The sequence below is a fragment of the Acinonyx jubatus genome, chromosome C2 (genome assembly GCF_027475565.1).
Source record: "Acinonyx jubatus isolate Ajub_Pintada_27869175 chromosome C2, VMU_Ajub_asm_v1.0, whole genome shotgun sequence".
Classification (NCBI taxonomy): Eukaryota; Metazoa; Chordata; class Mammalia; order Carnivora; family Felidae; genus Acinonyx; species Acinonyx jubatus.
The window spans coordinates 58,002,009-58,021,286 of NC_069384.1; the positions used below are offsets into that span (position 1 = coordinate 58,002,009).

At 37.7% G+C, this 19,278-nt stretch overlaps 1 protein-coding gene across 7 annotated transcripts in view; it reads right to left on the minus strand.

Annotated features, from left to right (window-relative positions):
• Window positions 1-367: 367 nt before the first annotated feature.
• Window positions 368-19,278, minus strand: part of BTLA (B and T lymphocyte associated) — a 38,885-nt gene continuing 19,974 nt past the window's right edge. For 2 of the 7 annotated variants that reach the window (XM_053220850.1, XM_015069192.3), the window contains 5 exons: window positions 16,236-16,559; window positions 9,470-9,505; window positions 8,151-8,309; window positions 6,637-6,683; window positions 377-2,978 (listed from right to left, as the gene is read on the minus strand). In XM_053220850.1, the coding sequence (XP_053076825.1) occupies window positions 2,703-2,978; window positions 6,637-6,683; window positions 8,151-8,309; window positions 9,470-9,505; window positions 16,236-16,559 (842 nt within the window). In that variant the 3' untranslated portion in view covers window positions 377-2,702. Of the gene's footprint in view, window positions 2,979-6,636; window positions 6,684-8,150; window positions 8,310-9,469; window positions 9,506-16,235; window positions 16,560-17,684; window positions 17,809-19,278 lie in introns of all 7 variants that reach the window. The other 5 variants (XM_053220852.1, XM_027077731.2, XM_027077732.2 and 2 more) reach the window with 5 other exon arrangements.

Here is a 19,278-nt window from a genome sequence, read left to right on the forward strand (position 1 = left end):
AGCTTAAAATTCATGAAAAATCTGTTTTCACTCTTATGTGGATCCTGAGAAACTTAACAGAAACCCATGGGGGAGGGGAAGGAAAAAAAAAAAAAAAGAGGTTAGAGTGGGAGAGAGCCAAAGCATAAGAGACTCTTAAAAACAGAACAAACTGAGGGTTGATGGGGGGTGGGAGGGAGGGGAGGGTGGGTGATGGGTATTGAAGAGGGCACCTTTTGGGATGAGCACTGGGTGTTGTATGGAAACCAATTTGACAATAAATTTCATATATTGAAAAAAAATAAAAAGAAAAGAAAATCTGCATAAATTAAAAAAAAAGAAATAAGACGTTTGTATCTATTAATAATAAATACTCCTGAATTGTCAAAAAAAATTCATGAAAAATCATTAAATTATATACATATTCTTTTTCTCATATTTCCTTAATTAAATACACCATGTAAATAATACTGAGTAGATTTGTTGGGGGAAATACATGTATAACTCTGATAGCTTTTATTAAGAAGGAATAAAAACATCAATGATTTGGAATTTTGGCAGCATGGTACAAATGTAAGAATAAATCATTTATAGAAGTGAAATCTTTACCAACATTATTTTTACTATAAGACATGCTAAGAATATCCTCAATAATACACAGACATATTTTGTTTAAATTTTTAAAAAATTATGAAGGAACTGTTCAGCATTGTGTGTTTATCTGATAAGGACAGCTAAATGTATCCTCCCCATACTTCCTGTTTCTATATTTAAGAATACCACAAACAGTTATTCTAATATATCCTTTGTACGTAATTGCCCATAAATGCAGCTTGGCTGAAAGAGCCTACCTGGAACTGATTGCTCAAAATTTCGGGTATAGCCATATCACACTGGCTAGATAACAGTGACTCACAATCTCAATCTAATGGGCAAAATCTTAATGCCAGTGTTACATGAAGAAAGCTCCACCACAAAGTCCCAGTTTTATCTTCATGGCATAAAAAATTGTATGGGATGTCATACTCCTGTCCCCGCAACTTCATACATTACTTTCATACATTTTCTTTAATGATCCATTTGCTGTAGTATTTTAAACTTTTTAGGAAACTGAAATGGAATGTCAGTTTTGTCAGTTTGTCTTTTTTACCACTTCTGTAAGTCATCTATCCTCCCTTACACACACACACACACACACACACACACACACATCCCGCATTCATTTGTGCAGCAGCTCACATATTTGTGCAAATGGATCCCAACGTTTGCTGTCCACTTTGTAAGAGGTCTACTGCATTCTTCAGTGGCAGCACTTGAGAAGCCTAATAGACTCATGCTGTTGACTGAAGTTGTAGGCTATTTTTGACATAATTAGACTCAAGTACTCTGGAAATTCAGAAAGTTTGAACCCATCTCTTTTTGCTCTACTCAAGTGGCTGCAACTACAAAATTTTTAATGAATTGTTATGAAGCTATACCACTTCACTCTGGATGATTTGCCCTGACTTCCCTAGAAAGGAGTAAGAACAACAGCAAGATACAGATGTAGTTAGTGAAAGTATGGTGACCTGGGCTGGCCAACTAAATATTCAAGACTTTTCTCCATTCCATTTTTTTTTAACATTTATTTATTTTTGAGAGACAGAGAGAGGCAGAGCATGAGCAGGGGAGGGGGAGAGAGACACACACACAGAATCCGAAGGAGGCTCCAGGCTCTGAGCTGTTTGTTAGCACAGAGCCCGACGTGGGGCCCGAACTCATGAACCGCAAGATCATGACCTGAGCTGCAGTTGGGCGCTCAACTGACTGAGCCACCCAGGCACCCCTCTCCATTCCATTAATAGTTCTTTTCATTTGCTATCAGATCAACTATGAAGCAGTTTAAGTCATTAATCTGCATTTGCTCGATGATGCTTATTTTTAAGTTTATTTAAACAACCACGAGTATATTAATTCAGCAGCATTATATCACATTCATATACATTAGTCCATGTGACCTAACCACTGAGTCACAACTTTGTTTATAAATGCACCACACATTAATTGCTCCATTACTACCTATATTTGCTCAACAATGTAAAACCATTTGCGTGTCAGGTATGGGGAGCATCTGCTCTACGGTAGTCGGTGTAGCCCACATCTTTACTGAACCATTTATGCTTTCCATTCTTTTCTTATATCAAGTCTAAAGTTACTTCTTTACATTAAAAAAAAACAGTATTAGAGGGACAGAGGAATATTTCTCATCATGGAAGAATGACCAGAAATAAACATATTATCATGACTGTGTTGATGGTTAGTTAGTCAAATTGGGACATCCTTTCTTTGTCAAGAGAGTGTAGTGAACTGATCCAGATAACACAAACCTCTCTTACTTACATGTGTCTCTTATCCTCCAAAAAATATATTAGCTTTGTACATTGGGTAAAATGTAGCTACGTTTAAATATTCTGCCACTCTGCTACTCATAATATCACTTAGTCTTGGAGGGAAAGGTTTTTGTGTTGTTGTTCAAGGGGGTCATATAAAAAGTTCCCTCAGAATTTGGGGGGAGAAATTTTAGTCATTTGTCCTATGAACCCTTAAGACCCGAGCACCAACATGAACCTCCTTAAAGTGAAGCTTCTCAGGTCAAGGAATGTTATTTAACCTTTTGTTGGGCTTGGTAATGGTGTTGACATGCATATCTTTCAGTGATCACCAGTTGGAGATCAAGATCGAATTTAACTCCTCACACATATGGCCGCATATTCTGTAGGTGTTTCTTTCACATTCCTTGATTGTCTTGGGTTTATTCCAATGACAGAATGGTTCAAAGAAGCGTAAACAATGCCCTGCTTGTTTTCCTCCAGACATGGGTTAGAATAAACTTCAGACTCTTCCTGGACCCTGAACCAGGGGTCATTGTCATAAGTACCAGTTTCTGATAGCAGTGTTTGGGGATTTTGCCCGGTTCCCACTTCAGTTTCCTCACTCCGAAAGGGCTGGGGAATATCAACCTATAAGAGAAAAAAGATTGTTTTAACTACCATTTAAGGATGTGGTAGTGCATACAATTAGAAAACTATTAGTATATGCTAAATGGAGTCAACACATCACCAGAAATAATTTATTCTTCCTCACATTTGCTGCTGACATCCACATTTTTAGCATATTCTTATTTGTTAAAAGATGAAAGTCTTAGGAACACTATGTTCCTCCCAAGTACTTATTTTGTGCTTTGTTATTGTTCACTTTTGAGGTCACAGAACACTTTTCTTTAAGTTTTATTTATTTATTTAGGGAGAGACAGAGCATAAGCTGGGGACGGGTAGAGAGAGGGAGAGAGAACCCCAAGCAGGCTTAGCACTGTCAGCACAGAGCCCAAAATGGTGCTCCATCCCACGAACCATGAGATCATGACCTGAGCCAAAATCAAGAGCTACATGTTTAACCAAATGAGCCACCCAAGTGCCCCAACAGAATACTTTTCAATCTCTCAGCCCAAATTAATAAGAAAAGCATAAATATACCACAAGAAACTTCAGACAGCTTATAAGATAATGGATAGCATTAACACAGCTTAGAAGTAAATGATTAAAAATAAAATAGAACAGATGCCCTCTAAGGGGTCAGAAAGAATAAATATGATGAGTTATCCAAGATACATTATTATGATTTAAAACCTGGAATTAGAAATTGCTTTCAATTTTGGAAAAGGAGGGCCTAACTGCAGGAAAAATTTTACAATATTTGGATTATCACAAGAAAATTATTATACTTCCAAATAATTCAAATATCTTAAAGCTTCTGAGAAAGAGGTGAACTTAAAAAAAAAAAAAAGAGAGGGACACCTGGGTGGCTCAATCGGTTAAGCATCCAACTTGGGCTCATGATCTCACTGTTTGTGAGTTCGAGCCCCACATCAGGCTTTCTGCTGTAAGCATAGAGCCTGCTTCAGATCCTCTGTTCCCCGTCTCTCTGCCCCTCCCCTACTCGTGCTTTCTCTCTCTCAAAAATAAATAAATATTTTTAAAAATTAAGAAAAAGAAAGGGGAAAAGAGGTGAACTTACAAAAACTAAAATAAAATGTGTCCTGATGCTTCTCACTCTTTTCAGTTATTTGTTACCCACTCCTAACTATACAAGGACATTACCAGGTAAAAATGAAGATATTATTTTAACTCTAAGAGTTGTTAATTCAATTTTTAATCACAATTTTGCCAGTCAATTTACATACATGAAGTTTGGTCTAACTCCGTGAAGGTATCAGATCCACAGTCTTTGACAGTCTACATGCCTGTCTGGTCCTTTATCGTCCTTATTTTGTATGTGAAGTAACCCATATCCTACCCCTTCCTGGCAGAATTCTACCACACGTGCATGTCTGGCCCTATCCTGAGAAACTAAGCATTAGATGCTGAGTACACCGCTACCCTTCAATGAGGTGGCTGCCCAGGAAATAGCTCTAAGGCAGGATGATTGAATGAGGCAGGAATAGCTTTACCCCCCTCAGTCTCTTAGCTCAGCTGAAAAGTGTCCCAACCCCCATTCGAAGGAACCTGGGTAATTTCTCCAAAGAAGCTTTGAAGAAGAAAACTGTCATGTGACCTAATAAATAGCCATAAGTCCTCAATATAGCAACAAGATCCCTGTTGTACTTTTACAATTGTATAAAAGTCTGTCAACTCAGTTACCTGGCTCCCTTCCCAAAAGATGGCTGGTTTCTGTGGAAAACTTGGTTAGAATGAATGATGTAAAAGAAAACACGGTGTCCTGTGGCTGAGCCTATCCTGTAGGACCTCAGGAAAGTGGGTGGAGGCCATAAGGCTCTATCTGTGGATAGAGATGACAAACGCCAAAGCCACTATCCTACTCTATATTTGTAATGCCATTTTACAGTTTACAAAGCACTTTAAAAAATACACAGTTCCGGGTTTTCAGTATTTTAACTATTTTTATATACTCCAGGGACCATTGTGAAATAAGATGAGAATTTCGGCTTTTATATGTACCTGCCATAATTTTACCAGTTCCTTTCTCTCCGTTGGATTTCTATTCCACTGATTTCAATACAAGTCCCTTCCTAAGAAATCTTTAATCTCAAAGATCTAATATGGCATTACTATATTTTCTGAAATGTTGGCCAACTCAAATGGGCCAAAGCTGTGAGTTCCTGCAAAAGACACAGGCATCTTAAAACAAAATTCCTAAATAATTGCACACATAGAGAAGCCCGTTCAATTCAACTTCAGATCATAAATAATTTGTTCAGCCTACACAGGAAGACATATGACTACATTTTAACCAAGCTGGGCTTTATCTAAACAAGAAACTATTTAGATTATTGTTTTAGATAGTTTCATAGATCTCAGTCTTGATAGTAACAGAATGTAGTTCGTTGTTGTTCACTATAGGAAGAAAGAAAACAACATTTAAGAAAATTTTCCTACTTGAAAAAACAAAACTTCAGCACACAACACAATGATGCCTACTGCTGCTTACTAAAAACTTAATACGAGTTTACAAAGTTGAACGTATTTGGTTTGATTTAAAATTGGGCAACCTGGTGAGGAATGCTGAGTGTCATTTAATATTATACATAAAATCATTGGCTGTATCTGCCTTTGGTATTTCTGGAACTTTTGAGAAGGTTACTACAACTTTATCTCTACCCTTCCACAGTGAAACATGCACACACACACACACACACACACACACACTACACACACACACACAGACACGTTCCTTTGCAGTACCTCATTTACGATTATTTGTTTTTAACTGAAGACCCTCATAAAATTTTTTTCAGAAATGTATTGCCTCATCTTCCATTTTTTTTGAGTTCCAATATTTACACAACATTGAGCCCCAAATAAAAAGCCTATGTTTAGATTCCAAGAACTTGTAGGGAAACGACACTGCTTCCAAAATGCCCTTGGCTTTGTCTGAGAGGTCTCTTCCTTGATGAGCCCACACCCATTATGAGAGTTTTTGCATAATAACTAGACTTAGGGTCATGTTTCTTTAGCTGCTGGGAGTCTGTGAAGAAATCACATGTCATTTACAAGATTATTTATGGTTCATTCTTTCATTAACTCTCAATTCTCTACCAAAAGACTTTAAGGTGTTTTTGTGAGAATATTTAAATAGCCTGAAGTCACATAACAGGCCAACAGCAAGCCAAGGCTGTACAAGCTACTCTCTGACTTTTCTGCTTCAGGTCTACCCTGACACTAATGCCCTTCCAAAAGGCCACTTATTGTGAGACTTGTGAATTCTGAAGAATCTTTACTGCAGATGGAGATTAATGTAAAATAAACACATCCTGGGTGGCTCAGTCGGTTAAGTGTCTGACTTCGGCTCAAGTCATGATCTCACAGTTTGTTGAGTTCGAGCCCCGTGTCGGGCTCTGTGCTGACAGCTCAGAGCCTGGAACCTGCTTCGGATTCTGTGTCTCCCTCTCTCTCTGCCCCTCCTCTGCTCTCTCTCTCTCTCTCCAATAAATAAACATTAAAAAAATAAACACATTTTTAGAAGTAAGTCTATATATAGCATTTAGAACAGTTCCTGGGACAGGGTAAATGTTACATAGACTTATTAAATTTAAAATATTATATCAAGATTAAGATGGTATAACATAGATTGCATTTGTTTTAGCAGATGCATGGAACATACCAGGTTAATTTCCCTTCCTGCTGTGTCAGAAGGCTCCTTTTTTCCTGCTAGAATTCAAAAAGACAAATAAGAAACCAAGAAGAGTAAAGAACGACACCAAATTCTTTCCCAATTCCCTGTAAGTTAAGGTTGTGGTAAGAATATGTGTTTTGGAATCAGATTGCTAGGTTGAAATTCTGGGGCAGAGGTAGGATGCCTCCCAGGCCAGTGGCAGCGTTGCTATTTGTTTTGATGTGTTTATTTGCTGGAACCAACAAGGCACATACACTTCGGTTTGTGTACATTCACTGGCTCTGCCCTTCTGACTCCGGAGAGTCCTATGGCATATCCAAGAGGAAGGGGCAGGATGTACTGTATCACTTTAAACAGGCTGGAAATCCTGTTCTGGGGACATTCTATACCTGATGCCAGACACACTGCTGTCCCCTCACCCACAAAGGCCAGGATCTCCTATGGCCCAGTTCACTTCAGATATAGTAGATCAAAGCATTTATTCCTGCCTCTTTTTCTAAAGTTTTCTAAAGCAGCCTCAAGAAAGATGGTGAAAGCTAGGGAGGGACTATCGAAAGAGACTTGGAGTTGCACATGTGAAGTGGGGGTTACAGAGGATTCCTTCAGTATTCTGAGAATGTTCTGGGCTCCGGAAGTCCTTACCACAAAACACCGAAAGTACTTTTGCCCAGACAAAGCTTTCTCTTGTGGCAGAGAAAAGGGTTGCTCTGTCTAGCTCTGTTTCTGTAGCTACCCTGAGGCTGCCAATATGGGAGCTGGGATGGGAGGAGATGGCAGAGCGGGAAAAGTAAAGAGAGAGAGAACAGGGATGTTTTGGAACAGAGTTGCATCAGAATTCTCTACACATCTCTTTCTTACTATGTTTAAGTGTTTGCTCCCGACACCAAAGGAATTCTTAAACAAGCAGAGGGAATTGTTTCCAAGATTTCACACCTCTCTTGTCCTAGCCAAACCCACATTTTTTCAAATGCATTACTTTTGGGTGAGAGTTCAGTTCAGGCCTGTGTTTGTGGTGGCAAAAGAAAGTACAGACATAGGAATTTCCTTCTGGGAAATACAGTCTTCATTTAGGCAAGGGCGTGTATGAGTGGTATGATGTGGTGTGGCTCTGAAAAAGAGGATGAGACAAACTAACTCAAAGCAGACTTGTTGGCCTGAGAGATTATGTCAACCTCCCTTTCACTACCCTTAAAGTTTAGAAGAGCTGCTTGTCACATAAACTTAAGACAGACACAAGTGGAATGGGTCAGTCCCAGCCACATGCCCTCTTTAGCACAGGCCCTGCCTGGAGCACTGTGCTGTGGAGAACATGCCTCTCTATGACTGGAGGGGACCTGAATTAATCCATTTGTCTTTTTGGATGTTGTCCCTGAGGAAATCATTATCCATGGCTCCTTGCAGAATATGGGAAAGAAAACAAGAACCAACTAAAAATCAAACAGCCCTAGTAACTGACCCCCAAATGTGTAGCATATAAGCAGCAGATGGAAGGTAGAACCCACCTTGGTGCCTTCTAAGGCAGAAGAACAGGCACAAACAGGTAATGAGCAGAGGCAATGCCCCCAAAGGAAGCAAACTATAAAGCATCCATCGTTTGTCAGCCGTCACTTCCTGAGAGGGTGGTCCTGAGGCACCAGTTGTATCTGAAATGTGAGTCAATGCTAAAGACAGTTAGGAAATTTCAGATATAATAGGATCGGTAATACCTCCTGCATCATCAGAACTTGAATGAAGGAGATTTCCAGCTGATGCCTCTATTTCCCTTCCGGGATGCATTCCCACAGAACCCCTGGCCTCAGTATTCTGACCCACCTCTTGCTTTATTGATGAGCATATGTGGGTGGCTCTGGGTTAAAATTCATCTTTTGTAAGAATTTGTAATTCTGCTAGGATTGATCCCCTCTAAAAGAATACCCATAACAGCTCTCAGAAAGCACTTCACCAAGCCCTTTCATTGACATTGTCTTACTTAACTCTCATATTCACCACTAAAGAAAAGTAAGGAAACTGTTATTTTTATCTAGTTCCATGCCTTGATAAAAGGGTTATTGTTCCCAGACTCTTACCCAAGGTCAGATAGCTAGTGAGTTGTAGTTGGGACCCAAGCCAACATGTTTTTGATACTAAATTCCAGTTTCTTTAACACAAAGGTCTTTTTGTTGTCTCGTAACTCTTTGGTATCTCCATATACTATATAATTTTGTTATCTACAGATAGCCTTGTTATCTCCAAATATGCTCTGCTGGGCATACAGCTTATACTCATTGCTATGATCAATGTTAACATGCGTTAATGTTCTGTTTGTCCATGATAGGTTGCAACTAATCGACCGATCGTGAAACAATTTAATAGACCACAAAAAACATTAAAAATAAGAATCACAACAGGATAGAAAAAAATCAGAATGCATCACACAGCATTAATTTTGTATATATGTTAAGTATTTTATGCAGCAAATTTTTATTTCTAAATATATTAACATGGTTATCTACCTTCTTCCTCATATGCTTGGTTCAAGGTAAAGGTGGTCAGGAGCTACTGAAGCTGGGCAAATAGTGCTTAGATAACAACAGAGTGGTAACAAAGTCTTCATTATCCATGCTGCAGCTGCTGCTTAGGTTAGGACAGCAGCCAAGTCATTACCAACAACAGACACAGCTGTCTGGGGGGAGGGTATGAATAGAAATAGGGACAAGGGTTCCCACATAGAAAACCTAATACAAAAAAAAATTCACTCCATTAGGAAAATCCAAATTTATCCTTTCTTCAACCATGAAACAATCTTATTTCCTTATTTTTATTTGACTAGTTTGATACTTACTTATTAGAGGGTATTCTGAATTATTTTGAGTCTGTTCTGAAATAGAAAAGCAAGATAAAGAATTGAAACTGGTTGCAAAAACAATACTTATGTGTATCTAGAGTCAGAGTTAGTCTGAGAGGACTCCTGCATTTGCACACTAACCGATCCCAGTAACCCAGATCAAAGGAGTTTGCATGATGTGCACATCACCACCTCAAAGATCACGGACACAAAGTTAAGTCCCTAGATTTATTTTGAGGCTTGAAAAATTACCCTAAATACAACACAAACGTCATCTGTCTGCGTTGATTCCCTTTTCCCTATTACTTAAGTATAAGGACAGAATACAGCCTGTATGACACCTTCCGGCACTTGGAAAAACAGGATGCTCATTCAGCAGGTGCTCCAAGTGAGTGTGGAGGGCCACAAGGAAAGGATGCTTTGGAGGCCATGCTGACTACTCACTCTGAAACAGAGATTGTGCCTTTCACTTCCTGCCTACTCATACCACTCTCACTTTTCTGCTAAGAGAATGACCACTTGACTTTGTGAAGTTCCTAATCACGGACTGACCAAGGGAGGTTGGGGAGGATGTACAGGCCCATGTGCATTCCAGGGATTGTTCCCCAGCTCTGTCACCTTTTCTTCTGGGGCTTTGCAAAGCACTTTTCCTCATTCTGGGAGAATACTGCTTTCCCAGCAGCGTCCAAGCCCTGACTCTGCCACAGCCCTGTTCTTACATGGACCAATTCTTAACTTGGACAAAGAAAGAGAGTCAGATGCAAAACAGGAAAATTCCCAATAGCGCCAAAGAAAGATATTTGAAGGGGAGAAATATTTTTTGTGTCACACCTCCACATCATTTTTATGCAAAGCATTGTTTTTAAATATAATTTTATAGTATATTTTTCTCCTTCGGTACTCAGCTCACTGAGTACTCCCACATACAGAAGGAAAAGGAATTTTTCTTGAACTCTTTCCCTATTATGTTTGCTTTCATCACTTCATAAAAGGCAAATTCACACCCATTTCAAAGCCAATTCTGAAATAATTCATTTGACTTTTGTGAAGGAAGCAAGGATGACCCAGAAAAATATGACACAGTTCCTGCTTTCCAGACATTATAATTCTTCACGGGATAAAGAACATTTCCATACATTACTACAGTGCAAGGAAATGTCTGATAAATGAGAGGCACAGACCTTAAATGGCATAAAATTTGCTAGAAAAGAGAAATCACTTCCCCTAGGGTGAACATGGAAAGCTTCCTTAAGAATGTGGGAAATGGGCTGGGCTTGACAGGAAGGCCAGAATTGTGGTAAGTGGAGGCAGATGAGTGGTTGCCCTATGAGTGGAGAGAGCAGCATAGGGTGAAGACATGCGATGGCAGGTAAGGCTGTGGGGCTGGAGTAGAGGTTCCTGGTGGAGTCCAGAAGCAATCAAGGAAGGTAGGTGTGGGTGGACTGTGGAAGGCCTTGAATTTTGGTTAAATGTGAGCCCAACATGGGAAGCACCGCAGATGCTCTGCGGGGACTCAGTAAAGGAGCGGCATTATGGAAGACATTTATTAGGCAAGTGAAGTGTATTAGGAAGATGTTTGGCTGAAATGGACTAAAACAGGAAACACTAAAGACAAAGAGTCCATACGGCTGATTGGAAGATTTGGAAGGAAGATAATGAAAGTTTGAGATGCTCATGAAGCTACAGGAAGGAAGCAATTCCAGAGTGAAGGTTGCTGCCAGACACGAGTAGACAGCCAAAGCAAAGTCCTGGGGACCTCCCCTTAGGGCAGGAGCACTGATTCAAAAGTGATAAGAAAGTCAGGAGAGTACAAATTAGAATAGGAATCTCCAAAGGGAAATTTAAAAAGCCCTTCCTGTCTTCTAGGTAGCTTTTCCTTCTCACATCTCCATCTTTCTTGCTCATCCCCAGTGTGATCCTAATAAGCACATCGCCCCCCGTCACCCCCACACTCCCCCCCCCCACCCCACAGGCACAGGGTTCAAGAGAGAAGCTGCCTCTCTTCCCTTTGGCCCCTTCCTCCCCAAGGGAGACAGATTGTTGATCCTAATTTCAGCTCCGACTTTTTCCTAGAACAGGAACCTTCATGCACTTTACAAACTGTGCAACCATCTGTAGTGGCTGTGGGATGACCCCAAAATGGGACAGAGGAGACACAATAATACCCCTGGGACACTGCCATGTCATAAGTCATTTTTGGGTTGCCTCTGACCTTGGCTGAATTCCTCCCTCTTGCACAGAAGGGGGTTAATTCCCACAAAAGAAGACTGAATTACACAAGACAGTCCCTCTTCCAAGGAGAGTGGACTCAATGCCACTGCATTTAATTTTATTATACATTATATTAATATACATTATATAAATAATCTAATAGCACTGAATTACTATTTCATAGTATCATTAATATCCTGGAAGTAATGTTTTGCAAGTTTTGCTTATTTTTATCATTTTATTTTGCCAGTTAAAAGAGTACTGCTTCTTAAAAAATTCAATATTTTACCTCATTATGTGAATGTGCAATTTTCTCCAGAAAGGATTCATTCCATAATCTATAGTATAAGCTTCTCCAGGTTGTTAAAGGCAATTGTTTCACTTTGCATAGATGATGTTATTTAATTCATTTAAGAATTATAAAGAAATATTTATTGAACACCTACTATGTGCTACACACTGTGCCATCTATTCGTAGAGAAGCAAAGATGTTTAAGACACAGCTTCCATTCCAAAGAGGTTTATAAGCCAATGCACGGATCGTCACAGGCAATTAGCATTGAGTTTGATAACAAATTTGCAAAAGCAGGGTCTCCAACTCTGCCTTAAATCCCTTCTACACTTCTGTGCTTGATGATAGAGGTTGTAACCAGCGCTAGATTGTTGTGCATTCCTTTACCAGGCTGCTTTCAGAGGTCTTAAAATAACTTAAAAGATTTTTAAGGAATTTAAGTGGATTCCTTCATTGGGTTACTTTAAGGGAGTTAAAAGATGCTCCAAAGTGTGCATATATAGTAATAAATTAATTTTTACAAACACAAAGTGTATGCATTCAAATGAATGGTGTCCATAGAGGAAGTGACTGCATATGTCTGCATCTAGATTTCAGACATTACTATTGCACCAGAACTCTTTGAAATTTCTCTTTGCAGTAATCTTCATGGTCAATTTAACATAAATATTATTATTTTAATATTTTAAAGCATACAACTTAGTGTAATGTTGTACAACTCTCTAGTGTTGTGCACTATCTACTTTCAGAACATTTTCATCATCCCCAAAGGAAATTCCATATACATTTAGTAGTTACTCCCATTAACCCTTTCTGCCAGCCTCTGGCAGCCATTAGTCACTTTCTATCTCCACAGATTTTTCTGTTCTTCGTATTTCATGCAAACAGAATCAAGATTATAATACGTAATCTTTTATATCTGGCTTCTTTTACTTAGCACAATGTTTTTGAAGTTCAACGGTTTTGTAACATATCAGTACTTCATTCCTCTTTTGCCTGAATAATATTCCACTGTATGAATATAACACATTTCCTTTATCAGTTTGACAAACATTTGGATTGTTTCGACTTTTTGACTTTTGTGAATAGTATGGTTATAAGCATTCATGTACAAGTTTTAATGTGGACATATACTTTTATTTCACTTGGGTATTGCTGGGTCTTGTGGAAACTATGTTTAACCTTTTGAAGAAAGGTTGCCAGACCTTTTCCAAAGCAACTGCAACATTTTACATTCCCACCAGCACAGTACAAGGAGTTCAATTTGTCCACATCTTTGCTATCACTTGTTATTTTCCATTAAAAAAAATTCTAGTAATCTTAGTGTGTGTGAGTGGTGTCTCATTGTGATTTTGATTTGCGTTCCTCTAATAACTAATGACATCGAGCATTTCTTCATGTGCTTATTGGCCATTTATATATTTTCTTTGAAGGAATGTCTATTCAGTCTTTTGCCCATTTTAATTGAGTTGCTTATCTGTTGTTGAGTTGTAAGACTTCTTTATATATTCTGGGTACTAGTCCCTTATCAGATATATGATTTGCAAATATTTTCTCACATTCTATATGTTGTCTTTTCATTCTCTTTATAGTGTCCTTTGATGTACAAAAGTTTTTAATTTTTATGAAGTATAATTTATTTATTCATGTATTTATGTATATATGCTTTTGATGCTGTAGCAAAATAATATTGACAAATCCAAGATCATGAAGATCTACTCCTGTGTTTTCCTCTAAGGAAAAATAGTATTAAAATTTTATACAAACATAGATTCTATTGTTTTAGTTCTTATATTAAATATCTGATCCATTTTTACTTATTTTTACATGTTGTATGAGGTAGAGGTCCAAATTCATTTTTCTGTGTATGTATATCCAATTGCCTCAGCACTATTTACTGAAGAAACTATCATTTTTCCATTGAATGGGTTTGGAAAGCTTGCTAAAAGTCAATTGGCCAAAAGAAGACATCCAAATGGCTAAGAGACCCATGAAAAGATGCTCACTATCATTCATAATCAGGGAAATACAAATCAAAACTACAATGAGATACCACCTCAGATTGGTCAGAGTGGCTAAAATTAAAAACTCAGGGAACAACAGATGTTAGTGAAGATGTGGAGAAAGGGCAACCCTCTTGCACTGTTGGGGAATTCAAACTGGTGCAGCCACTCTGGAAAACAGTGTGGAGGTTCCTCAAAAAATTAAAGATTGATTACCCTATGACCCAGAAATGGCACTACTAGGAGTTTATCCAAAGGATACAGGAGTGCTGATTCATAGGGGCACATATACCCCAATGTTTATAGCAGCACTTTCAACAATAGCCAAATTATGGAAAGAGCCTAAGTGTCCATTGACTGATGAATGGATAAAGAAGATGTGTTTTATATACACAATGGAATACTACTTGGCAATTAAAAAGAATGAAATCTTGCCATTTGCAACAACTTGGATGGAACTGGAGGGTATTATGCTAAGTAAAATAAGTCAGAGAAAGATATCATGGTTTCATTCATATGTGGAAGTTGAGAAACTTAACAGAAGACCATATGGGAAGGGAAAGAAACAAAAATATATAGTTACAAACAGAGAGGAAGGCAAACCATAAGAGACTTTTAAATACAGAGAACAAACTGAGGGTAGAAAGGGGTGGGGGGCAGGGAAAATGGGTGATGGGCATTGAGGAGGGCTCTTGGGATGAGCACTGGGTGTTTTATATAAGTGATGAATCACAGGAATCTACTCCCAAAGCCAAGAGTACACTGTATACACTCTATGTTAGCTAACTTGATGATAAATTATCAAAAACAAAAAAAGTCAATTGACCAAAGATGTGTGGATTTATTACGGACTCTCAATTCTATTCTATTGATCTTTATATCTATACTATGTCAGCACCACACTGTTTTGATTATTGTAGTTTTGTAGTACATTTTAAAATAAAGGAGTGTGAGTCCTCTAACTTTGCTCTTCTTTTTCAAGATTTTTTTCAGCTATTTTGTATTTGTTGCAACTTTATGTGAATTTTAGGATCAGCTTTTTCATCTACGCAAAAAAAGAAAAAAAACGTTTGTTGGGATTTTGATGGGAATTGTATTGAGTCCATAGATCACTTTGGGAAATATTGCCACATTAACAATTTTAAGTCTTTTAGCCATATTTTGTTCAGTGTACAAGTGTTGAGTCTCCCAGGTTAGATTAATTTGTAAGTATTTTATTCTTTTTGATGCTATTATAAATAGAATTGTTTTTGTTTTTAATTTCCTTCTCAGATTGTTCATTGGTAACGTATAGAAATACCACTGACTTTTTTAGTTGATCATACAACCTTGTTGAATTCATCTATTCACTCTAGTAGCTTTTGTGGATTTTTAATGATTTTCTATATATATAATCATATCATCTGTGAATAGAGATAGTTTCACTTCTTCTTGTTCAATTTGGATGCCTTTTATTTCTTTTTTCTTGTCTAAGTGCTCTGGCTGGAACTTCCAGTTCAGTGTTGAATAGAAGTGACAAAAGCAGACATTCTTGTCTTCTTCCTGTTCTTAGAGGAAAAGCTTTCAATCTTTTACCATTGAGTATGATGTGAGATTTTCGTAAATCAAACTTTTAAAAAAAATTTTCCTCTACTTCTCTCTTTGCTTTCCATTTTTTATTCTAGATTTTTAACTTCAACCTGTTCTCCTGATATTTGAGCCTATTTGAGGACCTCTGGGAGGGACTGGGGAGGCAGCTAAAACCATGAACGTCCTCAAATCACATCAGGGAGTCAGGTTTATTTGTGTGCTGTTTGCTCTCTGTGCAAACTGTGAATTATTAACAAGCTTATAATTGTCTGAGCACCACAAATGTAACTTCAAGGATTTGTTATCAACAAAAGTCAAGGACTGGTAAGTGGACGAAAAAATAGAAGGAAAAGAGGACAAAGAATAGACAGCTATCTACTACTATTGGTATTCACTTTGTAATTTTTTCCATATTTCAGTGATCTACTTTTGGATTTATCAAATAAATGCTATACCCCCTAAAGGCAAGAACAAGAACTTTTATTGTATTTTTTTCTCTATTCTTTTTTATCTCACTCACCTCAAAATTACATACACACGTGCTCACACAGATAACCATCTGAGGAGTGTGGCAACCTTCTCATTTACATGAGTTCAGTGTCTAACATAATCACTTGAGAATCTGGGTCCTCCTTTTCCTTGAAACATGTTGAAAAAATATCATATAGCCCTGGAGTGCAGAACTCACCTGTCACATTAATGGTTACTGAATGGCTTTCAATAACTCCGGATGTAAAATTCGCAGAACAGCGGTATGAACCAGAATCACTAGCCAGCGCGTGATTAAAATGAAGACTAAAAACTGAAATATTCTCCCCTTCTTTCCAAGTTGTGTATCCCAGAAGTTTATATGCAAGAGGTAAACAGTTTTTTCCTTTGAGCTTGCACCAGGTCACAATAGGCCTCTTAGTACAGTATTTCACAGGGCACTCCAGATTAAATGGATGCCCTGCTGACACAGTGTATGTGGAATATCTCTTTACATACAGTTGTTCATTACATGATCTTTGCCCTGAAAGATGAAAACAAAATTAAAATCAAATATGCTCCGGAAGGACCAGATATTTGCGACTCAACAGTTTCTGCCAAAGATTTCTCAAATATGATCTTACAATTTTCCCAGATAACATTCTCAGTATATTAACCCCTAGTAACAAAGTGTCTGGTACATGGTAGACACATAATAAGTATTTGTCGAAAAAAATTTTCCTCAATTGTTCAATAACTTCCTCAATTTCTTAACTATTACTGATATTTTTAGGGGTGCCTGGGTGGGTCAGTTGGTTAAGTGTCCGACTTTGGCTCAGGTCATGATCTCATGGTCCGTGAGTTCGAGTTCCACGTCGGGTTCTATGCTGACAGCTCACAGCCTGGAGCCTGCTTCGGATTCTGTGTCTCCCTCCCTTTCTGCCCTTCCCCTGCTCGCAATCTGTCTCTCCTCTCAAAAATAAATAAACATTAAAAAAAAATTTAACTATTACTGATATTTTTATTATTATATTTTGCACTTACCATATTCTTTTTTATTTTTTTATTTTATTAAATATAATTTATTGTCAAGTTGGCCATTATTATAAAATATTTTATTTTATTATCTGGTAGCTACTTCAATAGTAGCAAATAATAACAATTTCTGTTCAATTATTTTATTATATTCCAAGGGCTGTTCAAAACACATCAAATATCTTAACTCATTTCATCTTCACAATAAAATATATATTATTATGAAACCTATTTTACAGATAAGGAAATTGATGTGCTGAAATTTGTCTAGTGTTATATGCTAATAATTAGGGGAATCACAACTCAAACTCATACTAGAGTCCATTATTCTATAATTCATTAACCATTACTCTGTTATTGTGTCTTGAGGAGTAACCACATTTTCTATTACTAGCTCTGATATATTCTAATAAGTGGGAGAGAGGAACTTTTGTTAACAACTATTTCCCTGTAGTACCTGGCATTAGAAATTTTCTTTACTTGTTTCTCAAAGGCTTTAGTACTGCTTTGTAATTTTTTCCATGCCTTTTTCTATGTAGGACACATGCAGCTCAAGATAATTGTTGAAAGATAGGATGTTCTGACATAACCTGAATGTTTTGTCTTCCAAAGTGGGAGGAGGAACACAATGTACCTCTTTTGGTCTGCATACAGGAAATTGCCTCCCTTTGTTTTGGTGGGAGAGTTTTTTCTTGGAATCAGGTTTTCTGTTATCTTCTACAAACCTTCTGTTAGTAATTGTCAATTGTACATAAAATCTAAAGCCAAGAGAAATAATTTATTTTTATTATTTTTTAAAGTTTATTTTTTGAGAGAGATAGAGTGAGAGGGGAGGGGCAGAGGGAGAGAAGGAGACAGAGAATCCCAAGCAGGACTTGAATAGAGGGCTTGAATTCCCAAACCATGAGTCATGACCTGAGCTAAAAACAAGAGTTGAACGTTTAACCCACTGAGCCACCCAGGCGCCCCAAGAAAAATAATTTCTTAAATTATCAACATTATTGAGCAAGTTCTACTACCTTTAACCTATCATGAAAGCATTTACCTTGTAACCTCAATATCTAGGACGCAACTTAGAACCAAGATACATGATGAAGAAATGTTCTCTAAACAAGCAAAATAAATATGGCAAGATCCCAAACTCCTCTCACTTGATACATAATCCTCATAACTTCATGATCATTTCCTAATTAGCCAGAGGGAATGATTGTGTTATATAACAGAGTAATAACTATGCTCATAATGAGAAGATTGAATCCACAGCAAAACTTTCAATTAGGTTTAATATATCCATTTTTTTGAAGCAAAGAATTCAACCCATTTTATTCAAAAGAATTTCATCAGAAATAGTCACTGCAAAAAATGTTTTGGCCTCCAAAGGGACAAATGTCAGTTACTTAGAACATATATATTCATTCTCTGATAATTGTTGGATTATATTGTCCCTCTGAAGACTCATGCACGTGAGCAAGAGAAATGGCACCAGTTTACAACAACCACTTAATATTTTTAGCATCAGTTACATGATAAGTGTATATAAATCATAGAATATTCCACTACTGAACTGACTCTCTGTGTTGGCAAATCAAAATAACTAAAATAGGCCAGACTCCTTTTAGTTAAGAACTCTGTAGAGGTCCATACCTTTCTATTTTTCCATTAGAGCTAAGGTCTTGAAAGTGTTTTCTCTTTAAATTCCTTTTCCTACATCCTGATAGTTTTTATCTTGAGCATCTTTCCCTGTTTTGAACTATTCTCTCAGCAATACATACAATACATCTGCCTAATTTATTTCACTCATCTTCAAGCACCATTCTGAATAGATGTACTGTCTCACAAGTTAAAATGACATAAGCATAACCAAGATGATAGCCTAAACTCTCTTAAAAAAATTTTTTTTTACATTTATTTATTTTTGAGAGACAGAGAGAGACAGAGCACAAGTGGGGGAGGGGCAAAGAGAGAATGAGACACAGAATCTGAAGCAGGCTCCAGGCTCAGAACTGTCAGCACAGAGCCCAACGCGGGGCTTGAACTCACAAACCATAAGGTTGTGACCTGAGCCGAAGTCTAACGCTTCACTGACTGAGCCACCCAGGGGCCCCAACCTAAATTCTCTTTTAAAGACAAAGCAGGCTAAGGGCTACTCCAATGTTGAAGTGGGAGACAGCTTTTGGCCCTGCATTGCACATGCTGCTTTACTTATCTTACTGCTCCACTTTATTTCG